Genomic DNA, 18,643 nt, shown 5'->3' on the forward strand with positions numbered 1-18,643 from the left:
TGGCAGCGACATCGTGTGGTCTGGATCTGTCTTGTTTCTCTTTGCCCGCAGCCGTATCGGCGAGCTCTGTCATGCATGTGGGGCCTCTGCGCTGGGCGTGGGAAACAGACATGTCGCAGGCAAGGCCGCCGCTGCCGTGGAAACCGCACGGGCTGCCGATTTGGCGCTGTCCTCGCTTCCGTTCCACAGCACGGCCAGGCGCCTCTTTCTCTTTCGCCCACAGGGAAAGGGACGCCCGGTAAGCCCATGTCCTCCACCGAGGCCGAGCGCATTGTCGTCGCATCTGCTGCCAGACAGCACCTGGGCTGCAATCCCAGGAGCCATGCCAAGAGCCATGCCAAGAGCCATGCCAGGAGCTATGCCAGGAGCTATGCCAGGAGCTATGCCAGGAGCTATGCCAGGAACCATATCATCGGAGCCATACCATCAGAGCCATGCCATCAGAACCATTGAAACAGCCGCTCGCTGGTGTTTGGGGCACGGCTTCCAAAAATGGGCTGCGGCAGCGGCCTTCAGTGGTGCCGTCGCTCCTCTCGTCTGCGTGGCCAACGCCGTGTGGCTCTCGCACCTCTCTCTCCTCCTCTCGCCGCCGTCTCGGCGCTGGCCCTGATTCCTTCGATCCATCCCGAGGCTGCTCGAGCTCCTCCTCCTTTGACCCCGCAGACCTGGCTCCATCGGCCCTTGGCTTGACCTGCACCCTGCATCCTGCTCACAGTGTCGGCCTGTGGCTCTTCACACTCCTGTCCGCCGTTGCATAGCCGGGCTGCTCTTGCCCCTCTCTTTCCCCCGCAGCAATGTCTGATGTCTTCAACTTCAGGCAGAAAATGCGGGATAGGTCTCACTCGGACCGAAACCTGAATAGCGGGTCCCCGGTTGTCTCGCCCTCAGCCTCGTCACCGACCGGCCCTCGCATACTGGCCCGCAATGCCGACGGGTACTTCACCCCGAGCTCGCACAACGGCAACACCATCTCGCCGGCAGACTCCTACGACTCGCAAGACTATTCCACCGACGTTCCTCCGGCTCGGGGTGCCTCGCATGCCGCTCGAGTGCCCCAACGGCGTCCCCCATCGCCCAGCCACCTTGACGACGAGCAGCCCCCTCCGAGAACAGCGGCGTCGACCCGGCATGGTCTGGCCTTGCGGCGAGACCCCTCGTCCACGGATGTATCGGTCTTGTCCTCGTCCCCTGACGGTGGCTATCATCGAACGGCCAGGTACTGCTGCATCCGTCTCCGTATACGTCCCCCGGCCCTGACCACAGCCCGGACAAGATCCATGTCGATTCTTTTAGGCAGCTGCACTCGCCGGCACAGCAATTCAGCAGCCAATCTACACCTACTTTGGCTCGCTTATGACCGCTGGCGGGAGAGGGAGGGAGGGCAAGCGAGGCTATGCTTGGCTGTTCTGCCGAGCCCCATGTCCATTTGTTCAAAGCTAACGTAGGCCTCTGTCGCATTGTACAGAGACCGAGTCGTTGCTGAAGCCCCACCCAGGCGGGTCATGTCTCCGGCGCTCCCACATGTCGACGGCGATGCCTCCAAGTACGTTTCTCCAAGCATGTCGTCGTCCCTGAGCCGAGAAGGCCATCGCAGCCGCGGCTCGGCTGCCCCAGACGACACCCCCGCTACTTCCCGCCGACGACGTTCTCCGTCGAGAGCACGAGATCGGGGAGACCGGGGAGATCGAGGCGCCCGAGGAGCAGCACCCCCCGACGGATTCGACGAACCACCACTCCCAGCCTCCGGCATTCCACCCAGAGCGAAGGTGCCGCCGCGAGCCGAACCAAGCCGCAACTCTGCCAACATGTCGATGGAGGACATGCTCAAGGACCTTGAGAGCATGACATCGCATCGCAAGCCTTCCATCGCTCCGGACTCGGCTGCAGGTCTTGACACACCCTCGGCACATCCTGCCCGGCCACAACGAGGTTTCCGCGGACACGACAATGGCGATTGGGACACTCTCTCTCATCGCAAACCCTCGATTGCACCGGACTCGGCGGCCGATATTCCCGCAGCCGCTCCGTCGCCGTATATGGCATCCCGAAGGGCCATGCGAGACCCTGCCCCTGAGCGCCCTGAGCGGGCAGGGAACCTCGATGCCCTGCTGAGCGAGAATCTCAACGAGATGGACGAACTCGAGAAGATGGCCCAGAGTCTCGATCTCCTGCGAAGAAACCCGAACGGTGCTCCTTCTGCGGCTGCTAAGAAGCTCGGAGATGACCCTGACAAGAGCTCCGGCACCCTGCCATCTCGCTCCCGGCCAGAGCGCAGACGAGGCGGCGGAAGCGGTGACAGCCATGAAAACCGAGACTGGCCTTCTGACAGCTCCGTGCTGGCTCAGGAAAAGCTCGACCGAGTCAAGCAAGAAAAGGAGCGGCTGGAGCGTGGGCGTCGAGAACGAGAGTCCCTCATGGACCCTACTGAACGTGAACTGGCTGACCGTGCTCGCGGACGCAAGGACCCCGACCGCGGCAAGTATTCCAATGCCGCTGGATCGCCTGCCATCTCGGCCGCCTCCCTGCCTCCACGAGAGCCCGAGCGCAAAGTTGGTGGCTCTGTGTCCCGGACGTCGCCCGAGAACGGCCTTGATGAGGAATCTACCGAGCCAGCAGTTGTACCCGAGAGCAAGCTCGTCCTTGGAGTCTCACGCAAGAGAACTGTTCACAGAGACAAGAGCCAAGATGCTCTCCCTGCGCCTGTCGAAGATTCCGCCGAGCCTGAGCGCCCGCCTGTGCGGAATCATGCATTTGACTCTGACCGAGCCCAGAAGATCGCCCGTGCTCGTAGCCTCAAGCGGAATGCCACCATGACGACTGAAAACGAGTCCCGCGAACCTGGCTCTGGCTCCGTTGTCGATCGCGAACGGGAGCACGAACATGAACGGGAACGGGAACGGGAACGTGAACGTGAACGTGAACGCGAACGTGAACGAGAGCTGGAACTGGAGCGCGAAAAGGAACGAGAAGAACGCCAGCGAGCACTCGAGCTCGAAAAGGAACAGGAGAGGGAGCGCGAAAGAGAACGGGAACGCCAGCTGGAAACGGAACGCGAGCTCGAACGTGAGCGCGAAGCCAATCGTCTTCGAGAAGCAGAGCGTGAACGCGACCGCGATCGGGATCGGGACGGACCCCGATCTCGTGGAACCGTAGGTCGCCAAGGAACCCGGCGAGAGAGAGTGCCACGCAACGAGCGCGCCGAACTCGAGGCAGCCGAAAAGGCTGCTGAGAAGGAGCGGCAGGAGCAGGAGATGGAGCGTCAGCGAATAGTCTCGGAGCGAGAACGCGATCGCAACAACGAAAATGCTCGAATCGACCGCGAACGACGTGAGCGTCAACAGCTCGAAGAAGAAGAGCGACTGCACCAGCGAAGCTTGGAGCTGGAGCAGTCCCAGCCCATCGACGAGTCTTTGGTTACCCCTGAGTATGTCCGTGCCGTGATCACCACCCTGAAGAAGGACCCGGTCGCCACCGCTAATCCTGAAGACTTTTTGAACACCGAAGGCTTCGAGAGCTGGGGGGAGCAGGTTGGAAAGGGATTCCAATATGTCTTGGTCGAGCTGTTGAAGGCAAAGTACCTGACCAAAGATACTCCACCGGCCGAGAAACCCAACCCGGCAGTCTCCCAGGCGATTGCGATCAAGATTGTCGAAGCAGAGGGACTGCTGTCAAAGGATCCGTCCAAACCACGCGAAGCCTTTTGCCAAATCGAATTTGGAAGCATCCCCGACGATGTTGCCCTCGAGAACGAAACAAAAAAGCAGCGCAAAGAGCGCGAGCTCACCAACGAAATCTACAAGACGGACGTGTCACCTCCCACGAACTCTCCGATCTGGCAGCAGCACCTGAAGCTGCAGGCGAAAAACCTGACGGATGTGATTGAAATCACGGTCATGGACAGCCGCAAGGAAGAGTTCCTGGGCAAAGTGCGGCTGAACGTCATCGAGATCATCAAGAGCTGCACACGTGACGGCTACATCAGCCGCTGGTACCGCCTTGAGCCTCGCGGTGGAAAGAAAGGCAAGAGTGACAAGTTTGTCGGAGGTGAAATTCTGATCGACTTTGATTTGCCGGGCCATGATGTAAGTTTAAGCGGGGAGGAAGCAGCGAACACAGTTTTTACGGCAACCCACGTCCTCGCGGCCGTTCCTTTGGCCGAAAGCCTTTGCTTCGGTTGTGTGGCAAAGAAATGGCGTATCCAGTATGGATTTTGCGACTATGCGAACGTATGCGCGGCGATTCAATCGATTCGCGAACAGTGTATCCCTTCGTTCCGCCGATGCGGGCGTGGGAAACCGCCTTCCCAGCATACAAGTCGTGCGCCCTCCCTCCCCTCCCCTCCCCTCCCCACATTCATCTGCACCCGCCGCATGCACAGTGCTTGTGTCGGCCCATCCAATCTAACGCAGCAACTGTAATTTGGCGCCGACGTCCCAGCGAGCGGCCCCCGTGAACACCGAACCCGCAAACACCGCATCCTTCCTGCAATCGCAGCTGCTGTCGTGCCGCGTGAATCTTCGCTCGCTCTACAAGACGCTCCTGCGCTGCTGTCTTGTGCTGGACATGAACGTGATCACGTCGTCGAATGTCATGGACGAAACTATATCCATGCTCCTGTCGCCCGAGTCAGAGACTCTCCTGAAGGCCTTTGGGCGAACATGGGCAGTAGGCAACTGCTTCCAGGTCATTGCCTACCTCGAGCTGCTCTTTGACAAGTACAAGAGCTACGAGGTGCCCACCAACGCGCTACTGGCGGCCCATGAAACGCTGTACGAAAGTATGAAGGCCCCCGGATGGATTGGCAGCACGGACGTAAGTGCCCCGAGCATCCTACACATCACCACCAAGCAAGTGAAGCGCGGTTCCGCATCATCAACTGGCAAGACCTCCCGCTGCTGAGTTCCATCGTGGTTTAACTGGTTGACTCTATATCAATGTTGCCGTTCACAGCGTCCGATCATGGTCGATCTACTCGACCAGATGAACGACTACTACCGGTCGCACATTGTCAAGTACAAGGAGTTCTTCCCAAAGAACCAACCCCGCGGCGGCCTTGAAACCACCATCCTCATGCTTCGCATGATCCACAAGAACACGCTCTTCCGCAACAACCACCCAGAACTCCAGGAAAGCTTCAGAGAGGAGATCAAGATCATCATGACCGAAGCCGTCGAGATGCGTTTCATGAAGCTTGAGGAGCTCTGCTCGCCCTTTGACGAGACAGACATCATTGGCGTCATAGAGGGTCTTCAGAAACTGGCCGACCACCTGACCGAGGAGCTCGAGGCGGACATCCGATACTTTGCCCCAGCGTTTGATCGGTAAGTGCATTGGCCACGGCGGAGTCTTGAAGGAACCGACAGCCTTACTACTGCGTTGCTGTGGCGATTCAATCGTGCGCACCGATGCTCATAGTACGGCTCACCACCCGTTACTTGAAACACCCCAGCGAACTGGACATTGTCAAGATCAATGCGGAAACCTATCTCCAGAGCTTTAGCAAAACGCTCGAGTGTAATCAGGAACTGATTGGCTCGGCCGAGGCAGCCTCCTCGGCAGCAAAGCATCTCTTTAGCCTCTACCGAAGCGTCAAGGACATGGAGGAAAACTACTCGCAGATGGCGCCATCGTGGGGCACATCGGATATCCGGGCGGAGCAGCGGTTCGCTCCGTTCGTGACCCAGTGGCTCGAGCATTTGTCATCCGAGACGATGAACTGGGTGAAAAATGCCATCTCGGCTGACTCGTTTGAGCCCGAAGCCGAACGGCCAGAGGATGCACCGCCCCATTCAAGCTCGATCACGGACCTGTTCACGGTGATCCACTCCGAACTTGAGATTCTGGCCAACCTCAAGTGGGCAAACGATGTCCAGAACGCCGGCTTTTACCAAGCTTTCGCCAAGGTAGGTCAACTGTATGGCACACGGGAGACCACATTCAGTCGCTATGAGGCCAACCTGGTTACGCCGCGGCAAAAAAAGGAAGAAAGGAAAGGAACTGATAAACTCCACTGCGCTGGCTCGATCAGACGGTCTCCAAGGCAATTGAATTCTATTGCGAAGCCACGGTCGAGGGCGAGATCAAGAGCGAAGAAGATAAATCCTGGCAGAGCGTAACCCAGCGGCTGATCCAGCAAAAAAAGACCGGCCCCGCCGATATCGCCATGCAGGTACGAATGCATCAGCTCGGTCACCTGCTAGCGCTGGTAAACGGGCGAACAGCGGCCCGAACACCACCGTCGTTCTGATTGTGGCCCACCAACTAACGTGTGCCTGTTCTCCGTTTTCAGTCCTGTGTAAAGCTGTCCAATATTGAGTTCGCACGGGAAAAGCTTGATGATTTGTCGGACCGCATGAATGTCCGCGGACTGACAAAGACCACCAAGAACTACAGAGCAACGCTGGCACCGATGAAGCTTCGGTCTCCGATCAATCAGGAACCCCTCGAGGAGATGATCCACGGCATGCTCAAGCTGCAGATTGTGTACGCCGAGAACCTCAAGCCGATCAACAAGAACGGATTCGCAAACCCCTTCTGCATTATCCGCGTCCCCGAAGGCACCGTGGTTCCTCCGCCCAGCGAGGATGACCCCACGGCCATCAGCAACAAAGTGAATGCCGGGCATGTCATTGTCATCCCTGGACACGAGATGCTCCCGGCAACGACTGTGAACAAGCCAGCCGAAAAGTCCGGGCCCGTCGTCTTGACCGGCGCCAGTGCTGAGCTAGCGCGATCCAGAACCATAAACGACACGCTCAATCCGACCTGGGACGAAACCTTCCAAGTCATCCTGCCGCCCGTCAACAAGCTCGAGGTCCAGGTGAACAGCAAGAATCTGCTGACCTTTGCCGATGTTGTAGGCAAGGCTGCAATCGACCTCTCCAAGTCCACCCGCCTGAGGCGGAAGATGGCTGACCACCAAACACACGAAGTTTATGTGGAGATGGAGCCCCAGGGCCGTGTGTTGCTCCGCCTGGCCTTGGAAGGCGAGGATGAAGACGTCGAGTTCTGGTTCAAAAGAAGCGTGGAGCGTCTGGGACGATCCAACGACGATCTGATCCGAGCTCTGACGGCGAGGGTGAGCTATTCGTTGCTCCAGTGTGATGGGGTCAAGAGTCACCCAGGTCCAACTGCCTAACCAAGCACAGGTCGAAACGAGAGCGAACAGAGAGATTCGGGGACTGACAGGCTGTTTTGTGTGCCCTTCTTCCGAATACCTAGATCTCGCCATATGTCCGCGAGTTGATTTCCAAGGCCATCAAGGACCACGAAGCGGTGGCGATTCCCCAGAAGGGCTTCTTCACGGCTCTGACGGCTGCAACACAGTATTCGCGCGAGACAGCCACAGGCGTCTCGATTGATCTTCCAGTGAGCGTACGCGAAGTGGACGCTGCTCTGATCCCGCTCACAGACTATCTGGACAAGAATCTGAAGACACTTTGCGAGCACCTGTCAACGATCAAAGCCCCCGAGGTCATCAAGAAGACCTGGGACGACACCCTGCAGATACTGGAGTCGATCATGATTCCGCCACTCTTTGGCCAGATCGAGAAGGAGCGTCGGGTCCTCAACAAGCGCCAGATATCGATGGCCGGATGGGTGCTCAAGACCCTCCGAGACTTTTTCCACGCCGAAGGCGGAGGTCTCGCCAAGAGGGTGCTGGAGACTCGCAAATTCCTCGAGGTAACCAGTCTCATCAACGCCTATCACGAAGATCTTTCTCGCCTGCGCCGCGATTACGAGAGCGGCGTCCAGGCCGGGAAGGAGAAGGAGTTCCTGTTGCGGTTGGCTCGATTCCGATACGAAAAGCAGGACGACCTTCCGGCGACGGAGCGAGACGAGGGCCGAAAGTGGGTCGAGCTGCAGCTCGTTATCCGCAAGGAGCGCCGCAACCAGTAGCGCAGACGACGACCCACTGCAGGCGACCGTCAGCGACGGCACCCCGGAGGACAGCAGAGATGTGTGCATATCGCTTGAAGCTTCGAGGATGCATCTCTGGAAAATTGGCCTGGAGCCGAAGCAGCGGGTCGGATGCGTGCATGTGCTTGGATATTGTGAGAGAATGCAGCCGCCAAGCCCGGGCAAGCGGTCGTGGAGCAAGTTCTGAAAATGAAGGCAGCCAAAGTCGTGAGCACCAGAGCCTTTTGAATTATCGAGTCATTACAGGCAATCCAATAAAAAACGGGACACCCGGGATTTTGACCATTCATCGAATATTTTGTTACCCAATGTTATCGCGCGCTGGCCATGACCATTCGCCACACATCCGACTTTCGCACCGCCGCATTGCGATGCTACGCCCTCATCCATAGCCTGCGTAAGGTCGCCTCCATATTCAGTGTATCCAAGAGCACCATCCATCGATGGCACCGAGGATGCAAGCTGGATGACCCATCCCGGGTCCCAGCTCGCAGATCCACTTTCTTCGAGCAGGCATGTCCAGTCATTCGCACCCTGATTGAACAGGACCCGTTCCAGACTGGTCCTGTGTTGCGATGCAAGCTCGAGTCCATCCTCCAGAGGAAAGTATCACTCTCACTCTGCCACACTGCCATCCACCGAGCAGGTCTCTCACACAAGAGGGCAACACACCTCTACAAGTCCAAGCGACTGGATGAGCGAGTGGCACAGTTCAGGGACCAGGTCCGCTCCATCGACCCACGGCGATTCGTCTTTGTCGACGAGACAGGGATCAGGAGATCCATTTTTCCTCTTTACGGATACTCACCGAAGGGTGCTCCGCTTCGCCAGCGCAATCACATGAAACACAAGTCTGTCTCGGCTGCATTTGCCATCAACCACTCTGGTGTGCTGCATCGCATGTACATCCCCACATCATTCAAGACACACTCGATGGTCGAGTTCTTTGAGCGAGCGAGCTTCCCAGACGACTCTGTGATTGTGATGGACAATGTCAGCATGCACAAGACAAGGGCTGTCCTGGACTGCATCGAGCGCCGAGGATGGTCAGTGATCTTCACCCCACCTGCCTCACTCGACTTCAATCCCATCGAGAACTTCTTTGGGATTGTGAAGCGTCAGTACAGGAAGGTGGCAGCGCTGAATGCGTCAGAGGGGTTCAGAGTCGGGATGGTGACCCTGTTTGAGTCTGCCGTTCGGAGGGTGCTTCCAGATGTCTTCCCACGGCTGATTGAGCGAGCGATGCGCTTCTGGGGTTGAGTTCCCTCCAATCAAGCCGCCGTTCTCACGTTCACATCCCTGGCTTGAACCTCTCGGCGATTTTTGAACAGGTCGCTTCCCCAACCAGCCCGCAAAGTCGGGCTCCTGCTCTCGGGTATAAATGCCACACCTTCGTCCTGCTGCTTTCTTCCCTCATCTCGCCTTGATCGGATCATCGCGCCATTGTACGATAAAAAAAGTCTCTGTTCTGACCAGTACCACTGGCAGGCATCCAGCATCCTCTGTTCCCATGCCTCCGAAGCGCAAGGGTGCCGGTGATGGCCAGCCTCGGCCACCCAGGCCCAAGAAAGCCAAGTCACAGTCGGAGCCTGTCTCTGGTTCGTATTCTGACCCCACGCACGCTTGGTCGTCTGTTGCTCCGTCGCTCACCACCACTGCTTCTGCAGATCCAATGGATGTCGATCCCACCGAGCCTGGTCCATCTACTTCCTCGAGTACCGGCAAGCGATGTCGCCAGTGCGACGGTACCGATCACGAACGTTGCAACACCAGCAAATGTCCCAAATACCGGCCCCTCAAGAGTTCTGTCCTCCCTCTCGTGGATGGAAGGTCATCCGCTCCTCAGTTCAGCTGCTTCAAGCAGACGATGGATGGCTGTTGTCTCAATCCCGCTCTCCGCGACAAGATCCAGGCCACCGTCGAGGCCATGACCCAGATCCAGTTCGAGGCATCCAGGCTGCTCAACCTGCACATCCTCCGGTGCATCGAGCAGGATCTTCCCGTCCCTGTCATCTCCAAGTCCACCCCTGCTTTCGTTCGCCAATGCTTCACGATTGTCGAGGCCGATGCCCTCTCCCAGACCGGGGACAATGAGAAATACAACGAGCATCTGGTCGCTTCCTTTCGCGACTACCAGACCACTCGGCACGCAGACCTGCCTCCGGCCCCTCGTCTGCCTGATGGTGCTCACAGTCAGCTTCTCACACTGGCTGTCAATGCCTATGCTACCAACTGCACCACCCACCTCGACCTGGCCTACTGGCGACTCCTTCGTCGCTTCTGTGCTGCTGTCTTCCCTGCCAACAAGCATAAGCACGAAGCCATCGAGGCCTGTCTCGAGCTCTTCGAGAAACCAGGGCAGACACCACCCAAGGCCGATCTCGAGTGCCTCTATCCAGACTTTGGCCACGTCCTGGACGAGTTTCGGTACAGCAACGACCAGGACCGCTTCCGGGCCCTCCATCGCCTCTCACACCATGTGAGAATCCTCGCCCGAGACAAGATGGTCGACAATGTCCACAAGTGGATCGACTGTGACATGCCCGCCCTCCGATTCACCGAGCTGCAGCGCCAGGCCAAGCTGGACAAGCTCACTGCCCGAGGCATTCCCTCCGACGACAAGAGGTTCACCACGGCCAAGTCTGAGCTCGGCACCACCAAGTCCAAGATCAACAAGCTGGCCGCCAGGATCAACTGGGCACTCAAGCAGCTCGCTCTCGACACTCCTCCGGCCGTGTGCACGATGGTCCCTCTGTGCACTGCAAGGGCCAAGTATGTCAAGATCGACACGGTCACTCTCTGGGAACTCCTTGGTCCAAAGAAACGCCTTGGCCTCACCAGGGACAAGCTCAAGGAAGAAGGTGAGGACGGTGTCAACAACCAGGATCGTCTCTGGCGCAGTTGCTTCAAGCTGCGTAATTCCCTCTTCCAAGAGCGGGACGTGAACAAGAAGCTGTTCAACTACGAGATCAGCACCGATGGCATTGGATGCACCATCGGCCTCGTCAAGTTTCTGCCTCGAACCGATCACACCGAGACCTCCGAGCCTCCTCCGACTGCCGAGCAGCGTATCCAGACCCACATCGGCGACCCAGACCCCAACAGGACCACTTGGATTGGCATCGATCCTGGAGTCGGCTCCATCTTCACCGCGGTCATCCAAGCACCGGGCCACCAAGACGAGGTGGTCTCGTTCTCCAATGGCCACTACCAGCACATGTGTGGCCATACGTCCAACACAAGGTGGCACAACACCATGAAGTATCGACTCAGCATCGAGACCTGGATGTCGACCACCCCCTCGCCCAAGGTGTCGTCCTCGGAGGCTTTCAAGGTCCACCTCACCCATGTCCTGCGACCGGAGCTGCGAGTGCAGCTCGACTTCCACCTTGGCAAGAAGGCTCGTCACCATCGCTTCACGGGCCACAAGAGGCGCCAAGTGGCCGTCGACAGGATGTGCAAGGCCGTCCTGAAGCACGCCCCGATACGGACCGATGTGGTGATCGCCTTTGGCAATGCGTCATGGCGACAGGGCAAGGGCTATGCATCCAGCCCTCGGAGGCAGCGGTTTGCTCAGTACTTTGAGCAATTCGAGCACCACCGACGCCGTCCCAATCACCATCATGGAAGCGTCAAGGTGGCCTCGACGAACGAGTTCAACACCTCGCAAGTGCGCTCCAAGTGCCTGGAGCCAGTTCGATTGGAAGGACTCGATTCGCCCAATGTTGCGAATTCCCACTTTGTCAGGAGCTGCAAGAATCCCAGCTGCCGGACAGTGTGGAATCGCGACGTCAATGCGGCGCGCAACATGATCACAGTATGCAGGTCGATTGTGGAGATCGGAGAGCGACCGGCGGTCTTCACTCGGAGGCTGCCAAAGTGATCTGTTTTATTTCTTGTGGCTTTGCTTGACGCAAGCACAGCACATACTACCTGTTCATGGAAACGGCTATATTGTCCCGTTTTTTTCTGAATAAAGTGTATATATGAATACCACACGCCCCAGCCGAAGCCAACGGATAAAGCCCTGGCCGTCCATAGCGAGGCGGGATGAGTGCGGGGTCCATGTGGTGGCGGAAGGAGCGACAACGGACAAGCCAGCGATCTGCATTGGTCCAGTTGGTCGATAGGTGGGTTGTTGTTCAGACCCTGCCTTGGCGTCCGGTTTGGTCTCGGCGCTGGGTGCTGGTCTTGCCAGGTCATTTAGGGTCGTCGGTGCAGCTCTCTATCCCATGGGAACCTGTTTGCAGACGGACGGCGATGCACGTTTTGCCAAACCATCCATCCAGTGACACTTTGGATCCCCGGTTACGAGTTCCGAGTTCCGAGCTCCGTGTCCAAATGGATGGCCAGGTGGCTGGGGTTCCTTCATCATGTTCCTGCTTGTCGCAGTTGGCAATCTCGGGGATCGGTGCGGTCACATATACTTCTCGAGTCGGTCCTTGGCTCGGACACATTCCGACGAGTGCGGGCGAGAGGACCGAGCCTTGCAGCAGCCCGATCTCCAGCCGGTACGGTCGGGATTTGATGCCGCTCACGAGAACAGGAGGGGCCACGATGTCGAAGGGCTCGCGAAGTGTGCGGATGGTGGGATGGTGGTTGGGATGGTGGTTGGGGTGGTGGTTGGGGTGGTGGTTGGGGTGGTGGTTGGGGTGGTGGTTGGGGTGGTTGGTGGAAGTTTGACATCCTTGTGTGATGCGTGGTGTGTGGTGCGTGATGTGTGTGTGTGGCGTGTGGGGTCAAGTATGCAGGAATTGGAAAATGGACAATCCGCATTGGTCCAGTGGCTAGGATTTCTCGCTCTCACCGAGACGGCCGGGGTTCGATTCCCCGATGCGGAAGACCCCAATCCCAAATAGTATAGTGGCTAGTACTCCCGCCTGTCACGCGGGCGACCAGGGTTCGATTCCCTGTTTGGGAGATTGTTTTTTGGTTTTCGATTTTTGCTCTGTCCTGCATTTGGCTGGTTGTCTCTCTGGTTTCGTCCCTCTGCCCCATTCCAATGCACTCCATGATGTTTTGCTCCATCACACTCCACACTCCACTCCACTCCACTCCACTCGCTCTGCAAAGTCGTTGCCCTCGACTTCGTTTCCCGATATCCTCGCAGCGGACTGTTCTGCGTCTGTATTCGTCCCGCCTGTCGAGGACATCACCGTGCGCCATCCAAATCTCCACCATCAGCCACAACCATGCCGCCACCCACAAGCGCGTGCAATGGCACCCTGTCGCTCTCTTGGTTTTCACGAGATAACCCACTCGGCGTCGTATCCCCTTTCGCGGATCAACTTCACGGACAGCTCCCACAGTTTCTTGGCCAACTCCTTATCACTTGCAGGAGCGGATGGGGTCGACAGTCGAGTGACAGGATCAAAGTACTGGCCGCGATAATTCTTGGTCTCGATGTCCGGCGAAGTGGCAACGTAGATCTGTTGGTAGCGATCGATGTGATAAATGGCGCCGAGAGCGTTAGGCAGGCCGCGGGCATTACTCTGCGGCAGCGTGAGCTGTCCAGGTCGCCGGTCGAGAGCTGTGTACCTGAGTCAGAGCGCCCTTGGTTTGGGGTACGGCGATGAGATTGAAGAAAAAAGTTTTGACGGAACTCATCAGAGGATTCTGCTTGGCACCGTCGGTGGCCACTGCTCCGGGATTCAGGGCATTCACGTAGCTATTCACCCCCCCCCCGATTCCACACAGATGATCATGGAGATGGTTCGATCGGAGTGAGTCTGTGAGCAAGGTCGGCCTTCTCTGCATGCACCTCGCTCGCCCCGATCCATGTGTGCTTCAGTGTCGACACGCCAGCGAGGGAGAGTGAGTGAGTGAGTGAGTGAGAAAGAAAGCAGAGCAAAGCATCACCCACATCTTGTCATATCCAGCTGCCTCGAGGCGGGCTTGCAGCTCCTGCGTGAACAGGATGTTGGCAACCTTGGACTGCCCATAGGCGACCCAGGGATTGTAGGTCTCGGGATTGTTGTAGTTTTCCAGATCGAAGCCGCATTTGGGAGCAAAAAGTTGATGGGATCTCGAGCTTACGTTGACGATTCGGCTCGTGCGGTCCTTGGGGAAGGCCGGAATCAGGCTCAGCGTCAGGAGGAAGTGCCCAATGTGATTGGTTGCCAGCTGCATCTCGATTTGATCGACCGACAGAGTGAAAGTCGGGGGCATCAGGATGGCTATGGGGGTCCCGCATTCGAGTCCAGAAAGCGGTGGCATTAGTCGTGGCATTGCTGTCGACAATGACATCGGTATTGGCAAATTGGCAAGCCCACTGTTGCAGGAGGTGGGGCCATTTCGCTCTGTACAGAGCCCCCCCCCCCGCCCTCCATACCGGCATTGTTCATGAGGATGTCGAGCTCGATCCCGCGTTCGAGGAATCTCTTCGAGAACCGCTCGACCGACTTGATCGACGAGAGGTCGAGCTCCATGAACTCAACATTGGCGTTCCCGGTCTCCTTCTTGATCTCCTCGACGATGGGCAGCGCTTTGCTCTCGGTTCGGCAGGCAAGGATGCTGCAGGTCGGCCCGCCCGACATTGGCGTTAGCACCTTCAACTCATCGACGATAGCAGCGACGGTCTCGAGAGCCAGCAAATCTCTCGAGTTGCATTTCCTGTCTTTTCTTGGCTCCTCTTCGAGCCCACATGCCGTGGCCTGCACGCAAACCTACACATGGGCACCCTTGCGGGCGAGCTCCATTGCAGACGCTCGGCCCAGGCCCGCATTGGCGCCGGTGACAATGGCGACCTTGCCGGTCAGGTTGGGCACCTGTTCAAACGAATATCCTCCAAAGAACATTGTTGCTGAAGCACAGAGCGTCGCTATGTCGCCGTGTTGATGTGTCGAGGGGCGGGCGGGTCGACAAGAATCCAAGGGGGGGCTGCTGGTGGGGGCCAGGCCCTTTGAGGCGCAGTCGGCGGAACCCACGTGGCACAACCGCCCAGGCGCTTCACTCCGGGCACATCGCTTCCTGACAGCGGTCGATGTATTAGGTAGTCGGTGGGGGGGGGCAGACGGTGGTCATTATGGGTGGATGGAACTGCAGATTGAAGAGGGCAAGCAAAGGCTGAGTGGACATTGGCTTTGCGCTTTCCAAACTGCACCAAAAAATTACAACGGAACATTATAAACAATCGTGGGAGATTCTACATATGGATTCAACGTTGCCAGGCGTGGGTCACTCTCGGCCGCTTTGGTTGAAATGGAGGGTCATCGGATGCGGCATCCCGGGCGTGGGCTGGAAGATGTATATGTTCTTGTGCTTCTTTGCCTGGAGATCCGACTGCATGCGAGGATAGGGTTGCTCGGCGTGCGACTTTGCTCGAAATCCAAAGTCTCCCCGGCAAACGATGGTGCCGGGCTGGTGAGGCGCCTTGGTCTGCTTCTGCTTTCCCACACTTCTCTGGCTCACCGAGGCGCATGCCGGTTGGCTGAGCGGGCGATAGCCCCAGTCTAATTGGACGAGTGGTTGTGGGTCATAGAAGCGTCAGTGGCGCCCTTCGTTTTGCCGAAACGCACTCTCGACTGCCCATCGTCCTCGGCTAACACATATGATATCACTCTTGCCGAAGCCAGCCGAAGCCAGCCGAAGCCAGCCGAAGCCAGCCGAAGCCAGCCGAAGCCAGCCGAAGCCAGCCGAAGCCAGCCGTAGATGAGAACCTACATCCACCCTTGTATTCGTTTTCGTTTGTTCGATAAAAATCTTTGTTGACGGTCAGGACGTGGCGGACAGCATTCTTCCAACGATTGGTCGAGAGCGCGCCGAAATATGGATAGGTCTTGACAATTTCTGCATAGATCTCGCTGACTCTGTGCTCGCAAAGGCCGGTGGGTATGGATTCCGTCAGTTAAGCATCTGCGATGCCGTTTCTCCTGTGCTCACTTATGCCGCTCGACACAGACAGCCCGCAGGACTGCGGCCATTGTGCGGGCACCCGCCCGGAGTGTGACTTACAACAGGAACTTTCGGTTGAGCGAGGTAAATGTCCCGGCAATGATCTCGGCCCAGGAGAGGTTCGGTCGTTGGTAATCGGCTTCGGTCTTTTTCGCCTGCGGTCCGACTGCAAAGGAGCCCTTCTGGAAGTTCTGTGGATACTGGTATGACGGCCGGGCGACAGAGGAAAAGTGGCCAGACAAGGGCGGCTCGTGGGCACCAAGCCTCTGTGCCCCCCGCTGGAGTATTGGATCCAGCGGCAGCGGGCCGCCGAACGGGTTGCCGCACTTGATTGAGAAGCTTGCTTTCGGGGTATCCGGTGTGAGAGGCATTGCCCTCCCGGGATGTGGCTGCCATTCCATTGCGCTCTCGGGCGGCGCCGGCTCGCGTTTCAGAGACTTGGTGACGAGTTTGAACTGGATACCGCCGGTGCCCAGGGTCGTGCAGGTCGCGGCGGGACTTTGGCTTTGGCACCGCGCCAAGGGAACGACGGTCTTGGGCTTGTGGAGGCCCAAGGACGTGGGCTGGTGGGGGATGCGGGGTAGTGCGGCTGGGTACTCGAGAAAGGAGTGGTTGGCGGATGGTCCTCCATGCGCAAAGCCAGCCACGTTTGGGGGCCAGCTCTGGGTGGCCGCGAGGGTGGACGGGTGCCCTTCCCAAAGAGATGCTGGATCGTAGGAGAAAGCACCGACGGCCGGAGCCCTCACGGACGATGCAGCCGGGACAAATTTTGGTCCATGATGGCAGCTGCAAGTTGGTCCCGCTCCGAGGGATGCCAGTCCCCAACCGCGCGTGCCTGGCTCGGTTTGATTGCAGCGACATAGAAGCGAGAGGTTGTTGGGCGACGTCAGCATCAGCGGAGAAAACAGGTAGTCCTCCATGAGGTCGGTGGCCTCAGTGTCCTCGTCCGGATCGGCAACGGCGGTGTGCTCTGTAGATGCCGTTGGAATGGAGTACATCTGGCTGCCGAGGTTCAGTGTCGAAGGCGATGAGAACGAGGGCGACGAAAGCGATGAGCCCGAGCTGTCGGGAGAGTCTGGTCGAAAATACAAAACTTTGATGCTGTCGATGTCGAGGATGGCCCAGTCGCCGAGAATGTATGGCACGGAGGTGTACTGCTGGATGAACTCGCCGATGACGATCGGCGGGGACATGCGGGCGACGGCAACCTCGAAGCACTGGAAGACGGTGTTGTATCGAATGGCACAACGCTCACGGTGCTTGAAAGGTGTCTCTGGATAGTAGCGAGTCAGATCGAGCTTGAACATGGTGCCCCATCCGATGCTTTGGATTGGAAAGCGCGACACCCAGTCGACGGTTGGTCAAGGACATGGCAGGGATATCGGGGGTACTTTGTTAGCGTCTCGGGCCACCTGCCGAGCCACCTGCCGAGTCGCCCGTTGAGCTGCCTGCCTAGCCGCATGCCGAAGAGCAGCGATGCATCCAATCTACGGAGAGGGATACTTACGTGATCGGCTCGACAAACGATCCCACGACGATGGCGCTGACGCCTGGTGGGAGCTCCAGCAGAAGACTCGGATCCAGCATGTTTGATTCTTCGGGCTGACAGGGCATCTGATAAGTCAGCATCGGTGCGCCGATATCGTGCGCAGTAACGGTAGTTTTTGCATCGGTCATCATCATGTCAGCAGCGGCATCGGCGGAAGCCAGCGACGAAGCTGTGCTGGGAATGCACTGGGAATCGTTGTCGGGCAAGCGTGTTTCGGCCAAAGTGACTTCGGTGGAGTGGATCGGATCGGGCGACTGAGAATCGGAATCGGATGTGAGCCGCTCCCCTGCGTCTGCGAGAGGGAGGCTTTCGCTGGGCTGTGGCGTCGTATCGATGGTGGGTATGGGATCTTGGAAGAGCGTTGGATCGTCGAGAGCGATCAGATCGCTCTCCAACAGAGCCATGTCTGTGAGGCGGAGCACGGGTGCATGTCAGCATCCATGTACGATCGCCGGTGATGGATCAGAGGCCAGCGACAACGTAGATCGGGGCTGGATCAGTATGGGTGGCTGCCGGCGGTGTAGAGAAGTACCGGGCCCAGGCTCTTCAGCACGTAGCTCCCTTTTTCCTTTCCGCGATCAGAGCCCAGGTATGCTCGGGCCAGCGGCGGCCCGCAGGATGGCGAGCTTCAGGGCGGAATAGAAGTGCAGCGGATCTTACCGGCTGAGGCATAATCGAGAGACTCGGAGCAGTCCGACACTGGGGCGTGGGACATGGTGATGTATGCAGCAGACGGTTCGCACGGCAAGGCTCGATCTCACGCTCGGGATGGTGACCACGAGCAGTTTCCAGGGCTGGGTCGAGTGCCCTCGGTGCCGGGCTGGAGAGCGGCGTGGGATATTAAGCGCTCGGTGGTTGTTCCCACCGGCATCGAGGTCATTTCAAACCAGAAGGGTTCAGGCATTGGCTTCCTGACAGCAGGGCCTGGGAGAGGATGTGGGAGCAGCCACGACAGTGCTCCGCCGCGCGCTCCGTCAGCGAGGACAGGGTGCCTCTCAGGGTCCTGTCCCCTCTGCGAGCTCCCCGGCTCCGCACACTGTCGATGCCGCCACAGATCTGCTCTGGAATTGCGCTGCAGCGCCTCTTGTCTCGTGGCTCGCCCTGCCCATGTCCGTGACCGACTCCTCCAAAGTGTCAGGCGACCGTCAGGGGCGACGGCGGACTTGATTTGCTGGGCAAAGGAGTCTTGTTCCCCGGCGGACCACCGTCATCCTCCGACAGCAGGACTCTTGTCGAGAAAGGGAGTCGATGCGGAGGCAAAGGGGAGGGGGATCGCTGGGG

The 18,643-nt window shown here is 58.3% G+C and overlaps 3 protein-coding genes and 2 non-coding genes across 5 annotated transcripts; 3 read left to right on the forward strand and 2 right to left on the reverse strand.

Moving 5' to 3' along the window:
- Positions 1-636: 636 nt before the first annotated feature.
- On the forward strand, positions 637-8,209 carry BJ171DRAFT_497928 (uncharacterized protein). The gene is made up of 8 exons (XM_053110319.1): positions 637-1,216; positions 1,466-4,082; positions 4,438-4,812; positions 4,951-5,321; positions 5,450-5,903; positions 6,029-6,169; positions 6,290-7,078; positions 7,222-8,209. The coding sequence occupies exons 1-8, from the start codon at positions 795-797 to the stop codon at positions 7,897-7,899; spliced, it is 5,847 nt and encodes a 1,948-aa protein (XP_052968549.1). The 5' UTR covers positions 637-794; the 3' UTR covers positions 7,900-8,209.
- A 4,480-nt stretch (positions 8,210-12,689) lies between these two features.
- On the forward strand, positions 12,690-12,761 carry BJ171DRAFT_t88. The gene has a single exon. It is a non-coding gene; the product is annotated as a tRNA-Glu (tRNA).
- Positions 12,762-12,769: 8 nt separating this feature from the next.
- On the forward strand, positions 12,770-12,841 carry BJ171DRAFT_t89. Its single transcript has one exon. It is a non-coding gene; the product is annotated as a tRNA-Asp (tRNA).
- A 90-nt stretch (positions 12,842-12,931) lies between these two features.
- Positions 12,932-14,769, reverse strand: BJ171DRAFT_457496 (uncharacterized protein). The gene is made up of 5 exons (XM_053108351.1): positions 14,590-14,769; positions 14,252-14,433; positions 13,784-14,096; positions 13,459-13,588; positions 12,932-13,349 (listed from the first exon to the last, which is right to left on the reverse strand). Exons 1-5 carry the CDS (start codon positions 14,715-14,717, stop codon positions 13,164-13,166), a joined length of 939 nt encoding a protein of 312 aa, XP_052968550.1. The 5' UTR covers positions 14,718-14,769; the 3' UTR covers positions 12,932-13,163.
- A 327-nt stretch (positions 14,770-15,096) lies between these two features.
- Positions 15,097-18,077, reverse strand: BJ171DRAFT_611515 (uncharacterized protein; the record flags this gene model as incomplete). The annotated part of the gene is made up of 6 exons (XM_053115280.1): positions 15,097-15,201; positions 15,331-15,371; positions 15,583-15,728; positions 15,874-17,136; positions 17,321-17,768; positions 18,023-18,077. The coding sequence occupies 6 exons, from the start codon at positions 18,075-18,077 to the stop codon at positions 15,097-15,099; spliced, it is 2,058 nt and encodes a 685-aa protein (XP_052968551.1).
- Between the last annotated feature and the right edge of the window lie 566 nt (positions 18,078-18,643).

Source organism: Polychytrium aggregatum (assembly GCF_025602895.1).
Source record: "Polychytrium aggregatum strain JEL109 chromosome Unknown BJ171scaffold_11, whole genome shotgun sequence".
In the NCBI taxonomy this organism is placed as follows: domain Eukaryota; kingdom Fungi; phylum Chytridiomycota; class Chytridiomycetes; order Polychytriales; genus Polychytrium; species Polychytrium aggregatum.